An 18,011-nucleotide genomic window follows, 5' to 3' on the forward strand; every position below is an offset into this window, starting at 1 on the left:
AGCGTGGCATGGCTGATCATATCGAAAGCATTCGATAGGTCCAAAGCCTGCAGTTGAAGAACGAATGTCCAGTTAATGAAAATCATCTATCGAGGCTCGAGTGCGTTATGTGTTGGCTACTGTTTCGAAAAGGGAATTCGGTCAGTAGCGGAATCACTCTGCACATTTTCCAGACATCAATAACTATAAGAGTGCTTAGAGACAAATTGAAGACCTAGCCACATATATATATGTCAAGCTCCATAGATGAGCAATTTTGTTCTGGTCTGTTCCACCGCCAATAACGCGCCTTGTCTTGTTATATGAAGTATCACTCGCCTTGTCACATCAGTATTTAAGCAAGAGCCGGTGCCGCCCCATAGGTCACCGTAGCGCAGAGGTCCACCTATGACGCTGAACATTTGGATTCAAATCCTGGCGAGAACATCAGAAAAATTTTTCAGTAAGGTTATCCCCTCCTATGTAGGACATCCAGCGAAGTGCTTAAATACAAACAGCATGCCTATGCTAGTAGAGACTGCCCTGCACGAGGTTGTGCATAAAATAGAAGAATCATTCGATGCCAAAACGTATACACTGGCGGCATGCATTGACATCGAGGGGGCTTTTAACAATGTGCGAACCGACACACTGATCCCATCCTTAGATCTGTACCGGGTGAACCCGGTCCATAGAGACTGGATGAACCATATGCTAAGGAAAAGTTGGATAAATTGCGAGTCCCATGACATAAATATAAAGGAGAAAGTGGCACAAGGCACGCCACAGAGGGGCATTTTATCGCTACTCCTATGGGTGACCACCATAAATAACCTATTACGGATGCTCACTGAGGAGGGATTTGAACCCGTCTGCGTAGCAGACTATGTTATAATACCTCTAAGGGGTAAGGATCCAGCTATGCAGAAGGGCCGTAAGGGTCTTGTATATGGCATATGACTAGATCCAAAGGTCCCAGAGAAAACTGAAATAAGCCTGTTCACGATGAATACGAAGGTGGGCCAATTTAACGCACCACGTTTCCTCAATAAGACGATTTCTATATCTGACAAGGTCAAATACTTAGGTGTGCTTTTGGACAGGAAACTGAATTGGAAGTGTCACATTCAGAAGCTTATTGAGAAGGCTCACAGATGTTGGGCACTGTGAAGACGGGCCGTGGACTTAATATGGGGCCTGAAACCGAGGGTAGTCCCCTGTCTTTGCAGAAGCGTGATTAGACTTACTACTTACTTACGCCTCAGTAGTTTGTTGGACTGCTATGGAGTGCAACATAAGGACCATACAACAGGTTCAGAGAACATGTTGCCTTCACATAGGCGGAGCGATGAGGACCACGCCCACTAGGACACTGGAGACTATTCTTGATATCCGACCCATTGACATACAGATTAAGTGTGAGGCAGCCAGTGCGGCTATGAGACTTAAGGCGATGGGAGAATAGATTGAGGATGGGAGCAACTCATACCAACGTGGTATAATTGAGGCGACGATGGGAAAACTAGAAGGATGGGAAGAGGTTTCTGATCGGATACCTGAGATGAACCTTGTTGTCGAGTGCGAAGCACTGCTGCCAGCGGCATAGTCTTGGATTGACACAACCCTAGTTTTGCCATCTGGGAGATCATGTTACACGGATGGATCAAAGCTAGAGAACAGAGTGGGCCTGGGGGTCTACATGACTGACAAGGGACTGAGATCTGTTTTAGACTGCCTGACCATATTACGTTCCTGCAGGGGGAGATCCGCGTGTTCAAATACAGCATACCAACGCACGGCCATTGCAGCCATCACACCTAATATGGTTGAAAAGTCTTCTAACCAAAGACTAAACGCGTCCCATAGTGGTTGGTTTGTGTTGCTATCTTTGGCTTTCCTTTTCCATTTGCATCTCCCATCATTGAGCTCGTCTCGAAAGAGAAACAAAAAAAATTTTAAAATCTAAATTTTAATAAGAATTAAATTTTTAAAAATTTTATATAAAAAGAATTTCTTTGGAAAATTATAATTACATTTTTCTCAATGGCAATTTTTTCTTAACTCAAAAAATGACAAAACTTCAAATAAACTTTAAACTTTGATCGAACTTCCATTTGCGACCCTGACAAAGCAAAAGAAACCCTTTTCAATAATTTGTAATAATTTTTGTTTTATTTTTCTTAGAAGATTCTACATATTCTTACTTAGATCAATAAGAGCAGCTAATCGATCTCAATTATTAACTATAATTCCCATACAATGGCTACTAAAATATTTAACAAACATGGATAAAACTGTTAGAATATATTTCGGACTTCAAGTAATAAAATAAGAGCCATTTAATATCAATTAGTGCCAATCGAGGGAATTTCACGTTAAACTGAGTTTATATAACAGGAAATCCCTAAAGTTATAAACAAATTTCACTTGGAACACTGTTACCTTTTGGTATACATTCTTGTATGCAATACATGGAACTCTTTCAAAGAGTTATTCGTCGGTATTTTAGTGCCAACTTTTATCTTCAATTTTAACAGATACAATAATAGAATAAAAATTAATGGTAAAACTTTTTCACGAAAAAAGTTCGATTGTTTGGAAGTGTTTGGGTATGAAAAATTGAATAGTTCTCGTAGAAAAGCAGCGTACATAACACATTTAAATGCTAAACTTAAACTTCAAAAATAAATCAATAAAAAATTATGAAAATTTTTATTGTGTAAGGGTGCTGGGCAAATTGAGGAGTGTGCTTTGATTGCCAGGCAAGTAGGCAACACCACGTGATCTGGATAGTTGGTAGGCAATGTCCTCAGCAGCTTCAATACGGCGCAATTCAACCAAACCATCACCGGCATCGGCAAAAGATTTGGCCAATAATTCTGCAGCAGAGGCATCACCTTCGGCTGATATAATGGCAGCCAATTTCTGTTGTTCCGCCTTTTCGACAACAAAACGAGCCTTTTCGGCTTCCTGTTGAGCAACCTGTTTCATTTCGACAGCTTGGGTGAATTCACGACCAAACGTTAAATGGGTAATTGAAATATCATCCAAGATGAAACCGAATTGTTTAGCACGTTCTGTCAATTCGTCGGAGACACGCTGGGAAACGATCTAAAATAGAGAAAATATTAATAAAAGTAAAATCTGTGCCCTAACATGCATTACAAACTTAATGCATTGATTTTAATTTTTTTTAATATTTTAGTAAAATGGAATAGGCAAACAGTCATTATTTAAGTGCCGCAGGAAGTGACTTATTTGGTAATTTTGCAGTAAAGCTTTTTAATGTGCCAATAATAACATTTTGTTTAGAATATAAGTGCCTACAAATTACATAGGTTTAAGTTCGATAGACTACCGTAGCGCAGATGTTGGCATGTTCACCTATTATGCTGAACGCATGGATTCGTGTTATGGCAAGAACACAACAAAAAATTGTTTACGATGGGTTTATATATCCAAGTGATCTTGCTCCCCAAAGGTAGCTTGCAAATGATAGCTACCCCCACATTCAGGTATGCTACAACAACATTTGTCACTCATTCTGCCGGGAAAATTTTTGATTTTGGCAATCGTATACTAAAGTTATTTGAATTAAGTAAGTTGGTTTACAACAATAATTGAGCACTGTCTGCTATCACACGTTGTTGTTGTTCTTGTAGTCACATTTGAATGTAGAGTTGGCTATGCTCGTCATGCTCTTACAGGCGAGCAAGCTCATTCCGGACTATACGACCGATCGCCGGGGAAACATGATGGTCGTTGGATATTTAAAGGCGCCAATAACTCGTCTTCTCGTATTGAGCATCATAGGCAAACAGTATTTAAGCAAGAGCCGGTGCCACCCGGCCTCTCACTGAGACTCTCCATTCGATATCGCTGATTATCCACTATCTGAAACCTGTGGACGAGCCCGGTAGCAACCAGCTAAGTTTCTCGGATAACGAAGAACACCACAAAGATTGAAGTTCAAAGTTCCAGCCTGTGTGATGCTCACAGTTATCCTGTGCCGGGCCTTTACACATACTCCCTTAAAGTTTGCTCAAGCTTAAGCAAATTCAATTTTCAATGTCTACCTTATTGTTTTTTAATTAACTTACCTCACGCTGTGTAATCAGCTCACCAGCATCGAATTGGGCAACAACAGCTTTTAACACTTCAGGAGCAATTGAAGGCAATACCCTCTCATCATAATCTTGACCCAAGATTGTGTAGATTTTTGGCAATTGATCGGGAATTGGACGATACAAAATACGCAATGTAATGTTGACATTCTGCAAATCTTTACTGCCAGTTACGACCGGAACATTGCGAGGTTGTGAACGAATATCATAGATAATGGGACGCTGTACCCATGGAATGAAGAAGTGTGTACCTTCGCCGGTAACTTCATTTTTGACACCGGTAAAACGATCAAAGATAACAGCGCGATGACCACCATCAACATTATATAATGCAGAGTTTACAACACCACCCAAAACAGCAACTCCCAAACCAAGTTGGCCAATGCGATTGAAAAATTGAGCAGCCATTATTTAGAAAACTGAAAATCGTATAAGAAGCTTTGTTAATACATCTGCACTTTTACACATTATCGTATTGGAGAGGTCAATTGAGTTTGCAAATGCAATTATTTCATCATTTTTTAGGTTAGTTCCAAATGAGAGTTCAAACACCGATGGCTTTATAAAGCTATTTACAATTATATGAATTTAAAAAGACCAAGATGTTAATGTAACTTATTATTACCTCTTTGTACCTCTAGAGGATGTTAGAAGTCGAAAATTAAGCACGAAGTTATTACAAAACCAGAAAATGCCGCACCGTGCAGAAACGAGGATAATGTTAATCGAGATTTGACAGCTAAAAATCCGATAAGAAGAAATCAAGTGTTGCCGGATGAAAGAACAACCAGAACAATAAGTTGCAGTCGGCAAAAGATAAACGTAACGCAATGGTGCAATAGTTTAGCTACAAATGCTGTTTTATTTTAGTACTAAATAAGCTGTGTTTTATTTTAGTGCTATCTAGTACAGTGGACTGAAATTCATATGAAAATTACATCTATTCAGGACAACGAAGTTCTAGAAAAACTACCAGTGCTGGCTTATGACTGGTATTATGTTTGTTTTTCACCGTTGAAACCCCTCTTTTTAGCGACTACTTTTTTGAAACATTACAAAAATAACAATTTTATTAAATTTTTCCATAAGTAAAAATGGAATGTCCCACTGGACGAAATAATATCTATTAACTTATAAAAGTAATCGGCCAAAAATATTGCGAAAAGCACTTATAAGGTCGGTCATGCGAACAGCTGAGTACAAGTTGTTTGTTTTTATTTTGATTTGCAGTAAATTCAGGATGTACTTATAAGGTGAGGTCATGCGAACAGCTGAGTACAATATTTTTTATATTTGTTTTGATTTTGTAGTAAATCTAAATGTCAAAGGCTCGATAAAACAGCTGTGATTTTTTCTAAAATCTAGAGGTTATGTTCTATTTGATCCGATATTCCACACATAAGCCACAAAACAGTGATATAATGATGAAAAATACAAAAATAAATCATATTTGAAGAAGATAAGTTGTAAAACAAAGTTTGTTTCTAAAACCACCAAGGCGGATTTATCAAGGTGGTCCCATGCGAACAGCTGTTAACAGCCTGCCAAGTTTGACGGTATTAAGACGTAAGATATTTGTTTGCATTCTCTTCGTTGTTATCTTCTTCTGGCGGATTGCACCATATGATTTGTTGATGTTGTACATAGGAGACCACCTTTATTGTTTCGCCATATATGTTTGGTTAGGTAAGAGTGGCAGTCCTTTACAGACTCACTTAGACAATTTTAAGTCCATTGTGATACCACAGTAGCGACAGACCTGGCTTCTGGCGGGAATCGAACCCACGACCCATGCACTGGTAATCCAAGCACGCCACCAACTCGGCTATCGGGGCGTCCCTTCGCCACATAAAACCACTTTGACATTTCAATTTACGGCATTTGCCACTCAAGGTAGATTCTTTGGCGGTATAAATGTACCATGAAGTAAATTAAATGTCAAAGACTTGATAAAACCGCTGTATTTTTTTCTAAAGTCTTATAAAGACGTTCTATTTGATCCGATATTCCACACATAACGATAGTTCTATCATCATCTAGAAAAAAATTATATTTCTAGGCGCCCAAAATGAGCATAATCACAATCGCTGCGCAACAAGTCGTTTTCTTATATATGTAATTGTAACAAAGTGTTTGTTAGTGTCAGTGATTAGCTCACATGTACTTACTCGGTGTGAAAAACAATTTGTTATTTGCGGATGCAAAAATAAGAAAGTATTTGTATATAAATAAATATACTTCTATTTATACCAATGACATAATTAACATGTAGTGTACCGTAAACAGCTGAGTACAATTTGTACAAACCACACATCATAGTTGCGATCCGCCATGTTGCCATCAAGCTGATCGACGCTTTGCTAACACACACAAAGAAATGAGCTTGGATGTATACGTGTGCATACATGGCGAAACAATTAAAGGTGATCTCATTTGTACAACAACCACAAAATATTTTGGTGCAATCCGCCATATTGTCATCAAGTTGATCGACGTTTTTCCAACACACACACAAAGAAAATTGTGTGTATACGTGTGCGTAATTGAGCAGAGAATATGCGAGAAAGAAAATAACAACAAAGGGAATGAATGTGATCTTAACACCGTTAAACCTGGCTGGCTGTAAGCAGCTGTTCGTGTGTGACCAGCCATGACATAATTACCAAGTAAACAGCTGAGTACAATTTTTTCTTACTGAGTTCACTATCTGTCCACAAGTTTTGGTTGTGTGTGTGTATTATAGTTAAGAACTATAACAACGAAAAATGACGCGAACTAGTAACACACACAAAATCAGAGTTGCACTAATCACTGATTTTGACAGATAGTGCACTCAATATTTTGTTGTTGGGCAACTACCTGTTAATGAATATGTCTTGAGACCAGCTCTGCGATACGATATGCCAGCGCATTTCTTATGGCAACTAAAATTTCGTTTGTGATGCGTAGCGGTCTTTATTTTTGAAATTACAACGACATACCATTGAAGTCGATAACAAATTTTTCTCTCTGTAGCGCGCAACAAAAACCGGCCTCACTATTTGTGGTATATCGATTTTAAAATCATTATCGAATAACCTATTGACGATGACATATAAAAATATTGAGCAAGGAATCGATTTTCCATATTTGCTATTTACTAGTGAAAAGTTGAGAAGTGTCACCACGGATCTATAATTTCTCCTGTCCGTCCTGGGACTCTGGGACTGTGTTCTTGTCGTCCTTAAAAATAAAAAATCAATCAATCTATTTAGAATAATAATAAAAATTTCGGTTGCTAAAACTTACGGAAAATTTGGTTTAAATATGGTTTACTAAAAACGGTAAAAGAAAGTGAATGTGCAAATGTGAGAAAAATTCAACACTTGTAAAGGATAATCAGCAACAACAGCAAAAACTGGCGAAAAAGGGCCTAGAAAATTAATGTAAGTGCAAACTGTTTTGCCTAATTTTTATTAAGGAGTGAGTTGGTGGCCCCTTCCAATATTTTTGTAGATCAAAACTTAGAGAACATTTTTAGAGCAAAACTTGCTTAGTCCTGCGGAATATTTGCCTTCTTATATTTTTTTGTTGCATTCTATCGATTGGTTTAGTGTTTCACATCAATAACTCAGTGCTTGAGGAAATTTCTATATCGTGCATATTATTATATTTTTATTTTGAATACGTGTGAAAGAAATGTAAACAAATCCCACAATCCTTAGTTTTTTATGCCATATAAGCTCCCCTTAAAGATTTCTTATCAGTGTTTGGTTTTTATGAGACCGGCAACTTCACCTTAAAGCATGCTTATCTCTCTGTCGGACTGTTATTTAATGTTTCAAAATTTTAATTGAAGTTCTCGAAAAAAATTGTCATAACAGTTGTATAAACAATAATTAAATGATTAAATCTTACTTAACTACAATGTCAATTTACTTGGAACCATTCCTTTAGAAAGAGGGGAGTATTTTTTCATATCAATTAGTGCTGGATCTTCTTATATAGCCGACCCTATTTGTGTTTTTTTTATATGGCTTTCATAGTCAAATCCACGGGGACTACCCTGATCTTGAATAGTTCAAATTGCAAATTTTGCCCATGAACATCCATTTAGGAACAGGACAAACTCAATGATATGGGGCCTCCTTTTTATAGCCAGATCCGAACGGCGTGCCGCAATGCGACACCTCATTGTGGAGAAGTTTGGCTGCCATACCGAATGGTACAGTACCAGCATTAGGATGGGATAACCACCCATGATTTGTTATGAATCGGCTTATGGTCTTGATTTCTTTTGGCTTATTTTATTAACCTTGCACCATGGTTTCTTCCGCAAATGCAAATTTGCCCATAAAGATTCCATTAAGGGTCGGGGGCAAATTTTCTTCCGTATTGTGGGGGAAATTCTGTAGTACTCATTGATATGTGAGATGTTTGCCCTCTGCTCCTTAATATTCTTAATAAAACAGTAAAGGCTTCATAATGTGTGTATTTTTATTTTCTTTCCACTTGAACTTAATGATGGAAGACTTTTTCTTACAATAAAAAAGAAACGCCAGTGGGTAACTTCCACGCACTTTTTTTATTCCACTTTTAAAAGCTAGTTTCCCACAAGAGCACGAACTTGGATACAGCTTTAATTCAGGCTTTCCTTGGGGCAAATTCAGGCTTTCCTTAGAGGAAATGTTAATAAAACAGTAAAGGCACCCGGTACGGGATAACTCATTGTTACCACGAGAAGCTTATCTGCGAGCTACCGGGCGCGTTCACAGGTTGCGGATAGTGGAATGCTCCATATGGAATAACTCAAATTGCAGTTGCGGACAATCAGCGTTATCGAGTGGAGGATCTCAATAAAAGGACGGCCGGCACCGGTTTTTGCTTAAATATTGAGTGCTAATGATGCTCGATATGAAATGGCGAGCGATTGGCGCCTTTAAAAAACCAATGGCAAATGTGAACATAACAACAAAAACCTCTACATAGAAGCTCTATTTAAATCTGAATATATATGACGCATGATTCACATTAATAAGAAGTATCTGTTCAACGTTTCTGGCGTTCGACCGCTGCCGTGATTTTGAGGATCTAGAGCCCTCAAAATCACGGCAGCGGTCGAACTGTGAAATTGGTTTATATGGGAGCTATTTCAGGTTATAGATCGATTTGTACCAAATTTCGCACAATTGTTAAAAATCGTATTAAAATTGCATGCAAAATTCCAGTTCTATTGTTTAGCAATTGCGACTTGTGACCCAGGAATTCAAGTCAAATCTAAACCGATACAATCTTCAATGACCATGAACTATCTGACCGGATTTCGAGCGCCTAGCTTTACACGTTCGACCACTATCGCTATAGCGACAGACGGGCATGTCACAGATCAATATATCGAGGGGTACAAACAGAATGACTAGATTAGATAACTCCCATATAAATAGGAAGCGCAGCACTATGGGCCCAATGAAGGGTTTTAGAGCCAAAAAATCTCAGGAAGCAGCTAGGACTACTTTGAGGACGTCAAAACGACGCCTACAAAATCTGGTGTCTGTATGAACTACGGTACGCCTAGTTTTAGCGATGGGCGTCGAATTGACCTCCTCCGAGTTGATTTCTTGAGCGTCTACAGGGTGCAATTATCCGATTTGGCTAAAATTTGGCATACTGCCCTTTCCTATGACCGCCAATATCCACGCCGAATATGCTTCAAATCGGTCCATAACATGATATAGATCCCATATAAACCGATCTCTCGATTATACTTCTTGAGCCCCTGGATGACGCAATTCTTATCTGATTTGGTTGAAATTTTGCACAATAATTTCTTCTATTTCCTCCAAATATCCAAGCCAAGTATGGCCTGAATCGATTCATAACCTGATATAGCTCCCCTATAAATCTATACCAGATTTGAATTCAAGAAGTCAAAGCGAGAGTTAGCATTATATGGGAGCTATATCAGGCTATTGACGGATTTGGAGCGTACTTGCGTACTTAGCACGATTGTTGGGAGTCGTAACGGTACACTGCGTGCAAGTAAGAACTGTGCCATATAGGGGCAAGAAGTATAATCAGGAGTTCGGTTTATATGGGATCTATGTCTGTTTATTGTTGGCGGTCATAGGAGAGGAGAAGCCCAAGAAATGAACTCGGAGAGCGTTTTATATAGGAGCTATATCTAAAAATTGACCAAATTTTTATGTTTAGTGCAAATGCATGCATAAGATACAAAGTTGCAAATTCATGCCACCGTAGCGCAGAGGTTAACATGTCCGCCTATGACGTGAAACGCTTGGTTATGGATCCAGACGAGACCATCAGAAAAAATTTTCAGCGGTGATTTTCCCCTCCTAATGTGACTATGCCATGTACAACTTCTCTCCAAAAAGGTGTAGCGCTGCGGCACGCTCTTCGGACTCGGCTATAAAAAGGAGGCCCCTTATCATTGAGCTTAAACTTTAATCGGACTGCACTTATTGATATGTGAGAAGTTTGCCCCTGTTCCTTAGTGAATGTGTTCATGGGCCTAATTTTCAATTTTTGATACTTTATAAACATGAAATTAGACAAAATTTCCTTTCAACCGATCTATACATTTGGTGGGACAAGATCGGACGAACCAAGTTGGACTCCAAGAAACATGTAGAGAATTACGTAAACTAAATACCAAGGACGAAACACTTTTGCACACAAAAGTTTGTCCCTGTTCCTTAGTGGAATGTTCATGGGCAAAATTTGTAATTTTACCACCGAGTCTACGTACTACTTTTAATACATAGAGCCTATGTTGAAATGAAGTCCGACTTTAATTTTGCATACCTATTGAAAGATCGAATAAAACTTTGTAAGATTTTCTAACGGTATGACCCTTAAGGGCAATGTCTTCTACAGTCTTGAAGGGCTATATCGGATGAAAGATATATATTAATTTATAAAAAAATATATTATTTAATAGATTTTCTACACATACTGGGACGTCAAACAAAAATCCGCACGGCAAACTATGTTAAGATAGGACTAAAATTGTGGCTTCTACAACCTTAAAAGGCCATATATAATCTGATCCGATTTTTTCAAAATCAATAGCGCTAGTCCTCGGACCAAAAGTTACCTTGATCATAAGAATACAGACAGACATACGAACGTAACTAAAAGGAATCAGAAAGTGATTCTAAGCCAGCGATGCCCAGCCCTTTAGGTTTGCGTTGAAGGCAAGTCACACGTATTCTTATGCTACGAATGGTACAGTACCGCACAAATGTCGCCAGCATTAGGAGGGGATAACCACCGCTGAAAATTTTTATGTTTTTCTCGCCAGGATTCGAACCTTTATCAGACAAATCAGATTAGTTTTGACTAAATTTCCAAAAATCGGATAAATGAAAACACAAAAACAGGACTAATAATCGGTATTGACGTTATTTTACTTTACAGAAATCGTTGCGGTTTACAATACATGATAGTAAATTGTCTTAGGTCTAGGTTATGTTAAATTAGTCTACAAATGACAAAAATAATTACAGCCCAGTAAAATAAAGACAGTTACAACACATACAGCAATTACATGCCGCCTCGTATCTTTCGCTACAATTCCACTGCAGCACCTCGTTGGTCTTAGTCGCTTAGCCGTCTAATTAAAAAAAAAAAAACTTTCTTCCCTGAGCCACTCAATCTGATCTACTCTTCAGTACTTTTAAAGTAGATTTGTATACTTGATGTGCGACTTAAAAGATAACCTTTTGTTAATAATTCTTCAATAAATTCACCCGAAGTTTTAAGTTGCTGTTCAGTGCAGTTCAATGAGAAAAAATAAATTATAAAATAATTCTTGTTTGTAAACCAATAACTTGGCGAATTGGTGGTTAAAGTGGACAAAGTAAGAATGGATGAAGCTGCATTTATAGGCTTAGAAAGGACTGGTGGAGTAGTGCTTAGTCCCAACTGTTGTATTGAGTTCAAACTCTTTTTTATATTAATCTTATTCGAAAGTTGTTCATGGGATGTGATTACAGTATAAGGTGTTCCACATATATAAACAACATTTCCCTCATCACGATAATAATAAAAGTATAGAATAAATTAAATAATAGCTGTCAAATTCATTCAATTTAACAAAACTTTTTGTTTTATTTCCTTCCATTTGTGTTTACTACTGATTGTATGCTCGAATTTTCTTTTATAATATTCCATTTTTGACATGTTAATATCCTTGATCGCAGCTTTTCTGCAGATTTAAATGACTCATATAATTTCCGTAGTCTGAAAGGCCTCTTGCTTGTAGTCCAAATCACGGCCTTTGATCAAGAGGTTAATTTTGTTAGTAATCCACGGTTGTTGCCTACCTTTATTGCATATGACCCTAACAGGTAAACGTGTGTCGTAAATCGAACACAGTCATCGAGGATAGTTATTCTTCGTCATAACAACGACGCGCGACGGCTATTATTATTGTAAACAAAATAAGTATGACTTTCAGGGTTAAAATTTGGATAGGAAACTTGTTCATCAAAAATTTCCTTGTTAAATTGAGGTAAAATTTTAATCCGACTGCACTCATTGATATGATAGAAGTATCCCCTGTTCCTTAATGCTATGTTCTTGGGCAATTTAAGTAGATCATACTTGGTTTGGATGTTGGAGATCTACTAAGGTCTGAATCGGGCCACAACTTGATATACAGCTGTGTTCAAAATAATAGGAGTGGTATCTCCCCATATTTTGTCAACTTTGTTAGCATATCGGTATACAAATTAAGTGATATTCTAAGGTTACTTAGAAGGGTATGAAAGAAGTAGAATCACAAATACGAGTTCATTATAAATATTATATTTTTGGTGTCATTGACTGTTTTCTCGTTTGGTCACTTTATGGCGTTGTTCAAAAAATAGGAGCTTGAATGAATTATAATAGAAAAGAAATTAAACAGTTTTAAATTTTCAACCAAAAATGTTAAAACTATGTATGGAAAAGTCGCATTAAAGCTATTATAATTGTAATTAATTAGGTTAGGTTGAAAAGAGGGTGCAGATATTAATCCGCCCCATGCCACTATGGACATACACCTAAGCCAGTAATCGAATTGATGTGCACTCTAAAAACTTAAAAGAAACCCCAAAAAAAAAATTTTAAGTAGGGAATTCCTTGCTATTTACAAAATCCTTAATTGTTTCCCATATTAATCCCCTTAGTTGGTTCATGTCTGGTATCGTGTCCCAACCTAAGTGCCGGTGTTTGTAATTAATTGATATTTTACAATAATGTCTGTAATTGTTGGACGAAAAAGCAATGTTCCAAGGAAAGGCGAGAATTACCCCAAAATTACGAAAACTAACTAAAAAACTACGATAACTAATCAAAAAATTACGAAAACTAACTTAAAAATTACGATCTTTTTATTGTAAATGCCTCATCACATAAAACAAGTATGCAACACTGCAACACTCGGGCCCAATCTTAAAACATGAACTATTGAAGATCGTTGTTCAAAAAAGATAAGTCTGACTATAGTTGGTGCCAATATTCGTAAACCAAAGCTGGAAGTAACTTATTAGCACATCATTCAAGAATGGTACCAATTCTGACCCTGGAACATCAGTTTTGCAAATTGCAAATTTTGTCCATGAACATTCCACTAAGGAACAGGGGCAAACTTCTCACATATCAATGAGTACAGTCCGACTCAAGTTTAAGCTCAAAGATAAGGGGCCTCTTTTTTGAGGCCGAGTCCGAACAGCGTGTCGCAGTGCGACACCTCTTTGGAGAGAAGTTTTACATGGCATAATACCTAACAAATGTTGCCAGCATTAGGAGGGGAAAACCACCGCTGAAAATTTTTTTCTGATGGTCTCGCTAGGATTCGAACCCAGGCGTTCAGCGTCATAGGCGGACAATCTAACCTCTGCGCTACGGACATGCTAACTTCACGTCTATGTTGGAATTTTGGGACATATAATGTTTTAGGAATGGGATATCCTTCTGCAATTAGTATGCCAATATAGGAAACAAACTAGTAAATTGACAAAGGAGTGGTTAAACGTCAATAGGGTTCAGGTTAAATCATGATTTGCTCAGTCTTTTGACATCAAACCCCTAGAACACATATGGGGAGAGATTGGAAATAATGTTACAATAACACGAAAGCAGGATGCGGAAGAGCTATAGAACGCAATTATAATGCCTGAAACAAAATCCGTTTGAAGAAATCTCAAATAATCCCTGTAAAGAGATGCCATATATATTTAGGACTCAATGCATCGTAGATGTGCAGGTGCCATTAAAAATAGATTATTACTCTAGAAACAGAAATAATTAATAATTTTTGCGATATATTCGACATAAGTACGACCTACCAATGTATGGCCCTTGAGACCTCCACACCTAATATGGCCGATGAGTTATTCAAACCAAATGACGAAACGCGTCCCGTAGTGGTTGGTGTGTATTGTGATCTCTGGCAAAAATCTCCTATCGTTGAGCTCGTCTCAAAAGAGAAACAGACGAAAAAATGAGAAATAATAAAAATTTCTATTAATTAATTTTCAATTTTTGTTCCATTTGGTTTAACATTTTTGAGTTATATGTATATCAATACTCCTATTATTTTGAAAATTTTTCGGGGAAAAATTATTCATGTAAATATTTTAAATTATTTCAGCTTTAATTACATTATTTATTGCTATAAAGTTAGGGGAATTCATTGATAATTAATCGTACGTACAAATATCTATCGAAAACAAAATATCTTTATATAAAAATCAATATTTGTTTTTTAGTTGGGCGCACACCTATTTTTTTTAATACAACTGTAGCTCCAATATCATAGCAATTCTTATCCTTTATCCTTTGTTTGCCTATAAAGAGATACCAGGTAAAGAACTTGACGAATGCAATCCATGGTGGAGGGTATTTAAGATTCGGCTCAGACTAACTCAGCACGCTTTTACTTGTTACTATTCCTCGGGGTATTTTTTTAGTTTTCTGGGCGGGCGTAACTGGCCAAGCATCTCAATCGCATGGGTTATATGGGATTGTACAGGTATCTCTCGATGCCGCGAACCACTTGCTACAAAATCCGATACCCGCCTTCTGCCTCCCTTAACCTGGAACAGACGTTGATGTTTGCCATTGGTTTTTTAAAAGTCAGTTTTCAGGTCTTTTACACCCACAACCCAAGGATGGGGGTTTGCAACCAATATCTCTGTAAGATACATATATATACCTGATCAGCGTAAAAATCTAAGATCATCGCCGAAATTTGACCCAGTGACTTATATTAGGCTTTTCGACATCCGTGTGGTATATGGTCTATATTTGGATATATTGTAGCTACCAAAAAGACCAATATTTTGTACTACAAAATTGAACAACGACTTGTACTTATTAGACCACTCAATATCCGTGTCGAATTTGGTCCAAATCGGACCATATTTCGATATAGCTGCTTTGGAGGCATAAATAATGCATTTTTCGCCGGATTATGATGAAAGGTGGTTTACATATATACCCCAGGTGGTGGATATCCAAAGTTCGGCCCCACCGAACTTAACGCTTTTTTACTTGTTAGGTTTGAATTTAATAAAAAAAACGGGTTTTTTGTTCAATTTTTCAAGACTATTGCAAATTGTCTCTCTTCAAGCGGTTTGGTTATTCTAAGCAAAAGAGGTTCTGAATAAGTTTCTTAAAAAAGATGTTTTAATACCCATCACCATATTCTTGTCATTCCGTTTGTTACACCTCTATATGTCGATCTAGGACCCCATAAAGTATATACATTCTTGGTCGTCTCGACATTCTGAGTCGAACTAGCTATGTCCGTGCGTTCGTCTGTCAAAATCACGATAGCGGTCGAACGCCTAAAGCTAGGTTGAAATTTTGCACAGATACTTAATGTTGACGTAGGTCGTTGGGGATTGTAAATGGGCTATATCGGTTCAGATTTAGATAGAGCTCCCATATAAACCGATCTGCCGATTTGACTTCTTGAGCCCCTGGATGCCGCAATTTTTGACGGTTTTGCCTGAAAATTTGCATGTAGTGTTGTGATATGACTTCCAACAACTATATCTGGTACGGACCGAATCGGTCAAGAAGCCAAAAATTCTATATAAACCGATCTCCCGCTTTGACTTCATGAGCTCTTACAAGCCGCAATTTTTGTCCGATTTGGCCGAAATTTTGCATGTAGCTTTCAACTTTGTGACAAGTACGGTCTAAATCTTTCTATAACCTGATATAGCTCCCATATAAACCTGTCTCTCGATCATCCTACTTCGGTTCCAAGAAGCATTAATATTTATTTGTTGGTTTGAAAGTAGTTTGGTATGTAGAATAAGAGTATGCCGTGCAACTAAAACTATTTTTTATAAATTTTTAGCAAAATCCCACCACGGGTTCCCAAGATTCGCCCCGGCCGAACTTATCACGCTTTCACTTGTTAGTTTTAGGTTTTTTAAGAGTCAGTGCCACCTGACCTCTCACTGAGACTCTCCTCTCGAAATCGCTGACTGCCCCAGGCCGCATTTGCAGCTATTCCGCATAAATACGAAGCTTTCCACTATCCGCAATCTGTGGACGCGCCATTTAGCTTTCAGCTTAGCTTCAGAGCTCAAAGTTCCAACCCGTATGGTGCTCACATTATCCCGCGTCGGCCTGAATTACCGTAGTGGTAGTATCGGATAGAATTACATACCTTTGTTACAATGTGTGTTCATTTAGAATAATTTTTTTTTTAATTTATTCAGTTTTTTAGATAGTCACTAAACTAGTGGTGTTTGTAACATTCGCATAATTATCTCATCATTGACAATCAAATGTTGCCAAATGCTCAATTTCTACAGTTTTTTTATTAATTCCCAAAAAAGACGTTTATTGCGTAAAGACCTAAGCATTGGGAATTTACTCGATAGAATCCCATTTCTAGTTTTGGGGTATACTCCATATTGTTGGCATCTCTGTCAGCATTTGTTTAGCGTCGAGAGAGAGAGAGCGGGAGAGTGAAAGCGTACAACAACAAACAACAGAGAGTAAAAGTTGTTTGGTTTTGCTTTGTCGTCGTTCGTAACAATCGAATAGGTTAGTTAAATCAAAGTCAAACGTCGCGGCAGCAACAATAATTTCGTGTACACGCGTATTTACAAGCGTTCGTTTATTCGTGTTATCCAAAATATTCCATTAAAAAGGAGTTGAATTGTTGAATTATCTTTAAAGATTAATGTAAAGGTGTTAAATTTTTATCTGTGTGTGTGTGTAAAATACTTTTTGAATCGAATTTTTGTGAAATGTGAGCAAAACAAATATAATTTCAATGTAATGTTATGTTTCTAAAAACCCTTTCCCCCCACCCACATTTGGTTGACATTGTCCCATGGTGTATGTTTATAAATATTGTTTTTGTAATTTTTCCCTTGACCGCTCGGTTTGATGTTAAAGCAAAAAACGCTACGACATGCCAATAAAAAATAAGTACTGTAATATGCGTTTTCAAACGTAACGATTCATTTTGAATTATTTGGTACAGTACATTTCATGACTGCTACTGAGAGCCATGAAAAGGGAGTCAAATCGATAATCAACTTGTATGGCTATGGTTATTTTCTGCTACGTTTTCTCTCCTGCTTCACCATACCCCTTCAAGAGGTTTGCTTAGACAATTTGATCTCCACTATCATTCTTTTTCGTTGATCTATTAACCAGCAAGGAAGTGAAAGAATTAAGCCTATGGTGAATCATTAAAATTTTCAAAGTTCGATAGTTTTGTTCTTAAATATTACAATTATCACTTTTATGATACTTAAATTAAATTACTTCTTTGTGGATTTAAGGATTTTTGAGGTAAATATATCCGTTTTCATGTGGAATTGTTAAAAATTTAGTGAAAATTTATATTGCCAGAAAGTGCTTTTTTTCCACACGTGGTTCTTATATTTC

At 37.4% G+C, this 18,011-nt stretch overlaps 2 protein-coding genes and 1 long non-coding RNA gene across 9 annotated transcripts in view; 2 read left to right on the plus strand and 1 right to left on the minus strand.

The window, feature by feature from the left end:
• Nucleotides 1–2,129: 2,129 nt before the first annotated feature.
• On the minus strand, nucleotides 2,130–4,856 carry LOC106085374 (protein l(2)37Cc). The gene is made up of 3 exons (XM_013249594.2): nucleotides 4,729–4,856; nucleotides 4,080–4,522; nucleotides 2,130–3,090 (listed from the first exon to the last, which is right to left on the minus strand). Exons 2-3 carry the CDS (start codon nucleotides 4,509–4,511, stop codon nucleotides 2,692–2,694), a joined length of 831 nt encoding a protein of 276 aa, XP_013105048.1. The 5' UTR covers nucleotides 4,512–4,522; nucleotides 4,729–4,856; the 3' UTR covers nucleotides 2,130–2,691.
• LOC131996276 (uncharacterized) lies at nucleotides 3,045–3,542 on the plus strand. Its single transcript, XR_009397741.1, has 3 exons — nucleotides 3,045–3,116; nucleotides 3,185–3,240; nucleotides 3,292–3,542. It is a non-coding gene; the product is annotated as an uncharacterized LOC131996276 (long non-coding RNA).
• Nucleotides 4,857–7,153: 2,297 nt separating the features above from the next.
• Nucleotides 7,154–18,011, plus strand: part of LOC106085365 (probable phospholipid-transporting ATPase IA) — a 98,478-nt gene continuing 87,620 nt past the window's right edge. For 3 of the 7 annotated variants that reach the window (XM_013249582.2, XM_059364708.1, XM_013249584.2), the window contains exon 1: nucleotides 7,154–7,528. Coding sequence is in view for 1 of the 7 variants with exons in the window: in XM_059364705.1 (XP_059220688.1) it covers nucleotides 17,449–17,453 (5 nt within the window). In the remaining 6 variants the exon portion in view is untranslated. The other 4 variants (XM_059364706.1, XM_059364709.1, XM_059364710.1 and 1 more) reach the window with 2 other exon arrangements.

Source organism: Stomoxys calcitrans, chromosome 3, assembly GCF_963082655.1.
Source record: "Stomoxys calcitrans chromosome 3, idStoCalc2.1, whole genome shotgun sequence".
Lineage (NCBI taxonomy): Eukaryota > Metazoa > Arthropoda > Insecta > Diptera > Muscidae > Stomoxys > Stomoxys calcitrans.

Coding starts and splice junctions, on each gene's coding strand:
- LOC106085374 (XM_013249594.2), bottom strand. CDS start 4,511: ATGGCTGCTCAATTTTTCAATCGCATTGGCCAACTTGGTTTGGGAGTT. Junction 3,091..4,079: donor AGCTGATTACACAGCGTGAG/GTAAGTTAATTA, acceptor TCTCTATTTTAG/ATCGTTTCCCAGCGTGTCTC.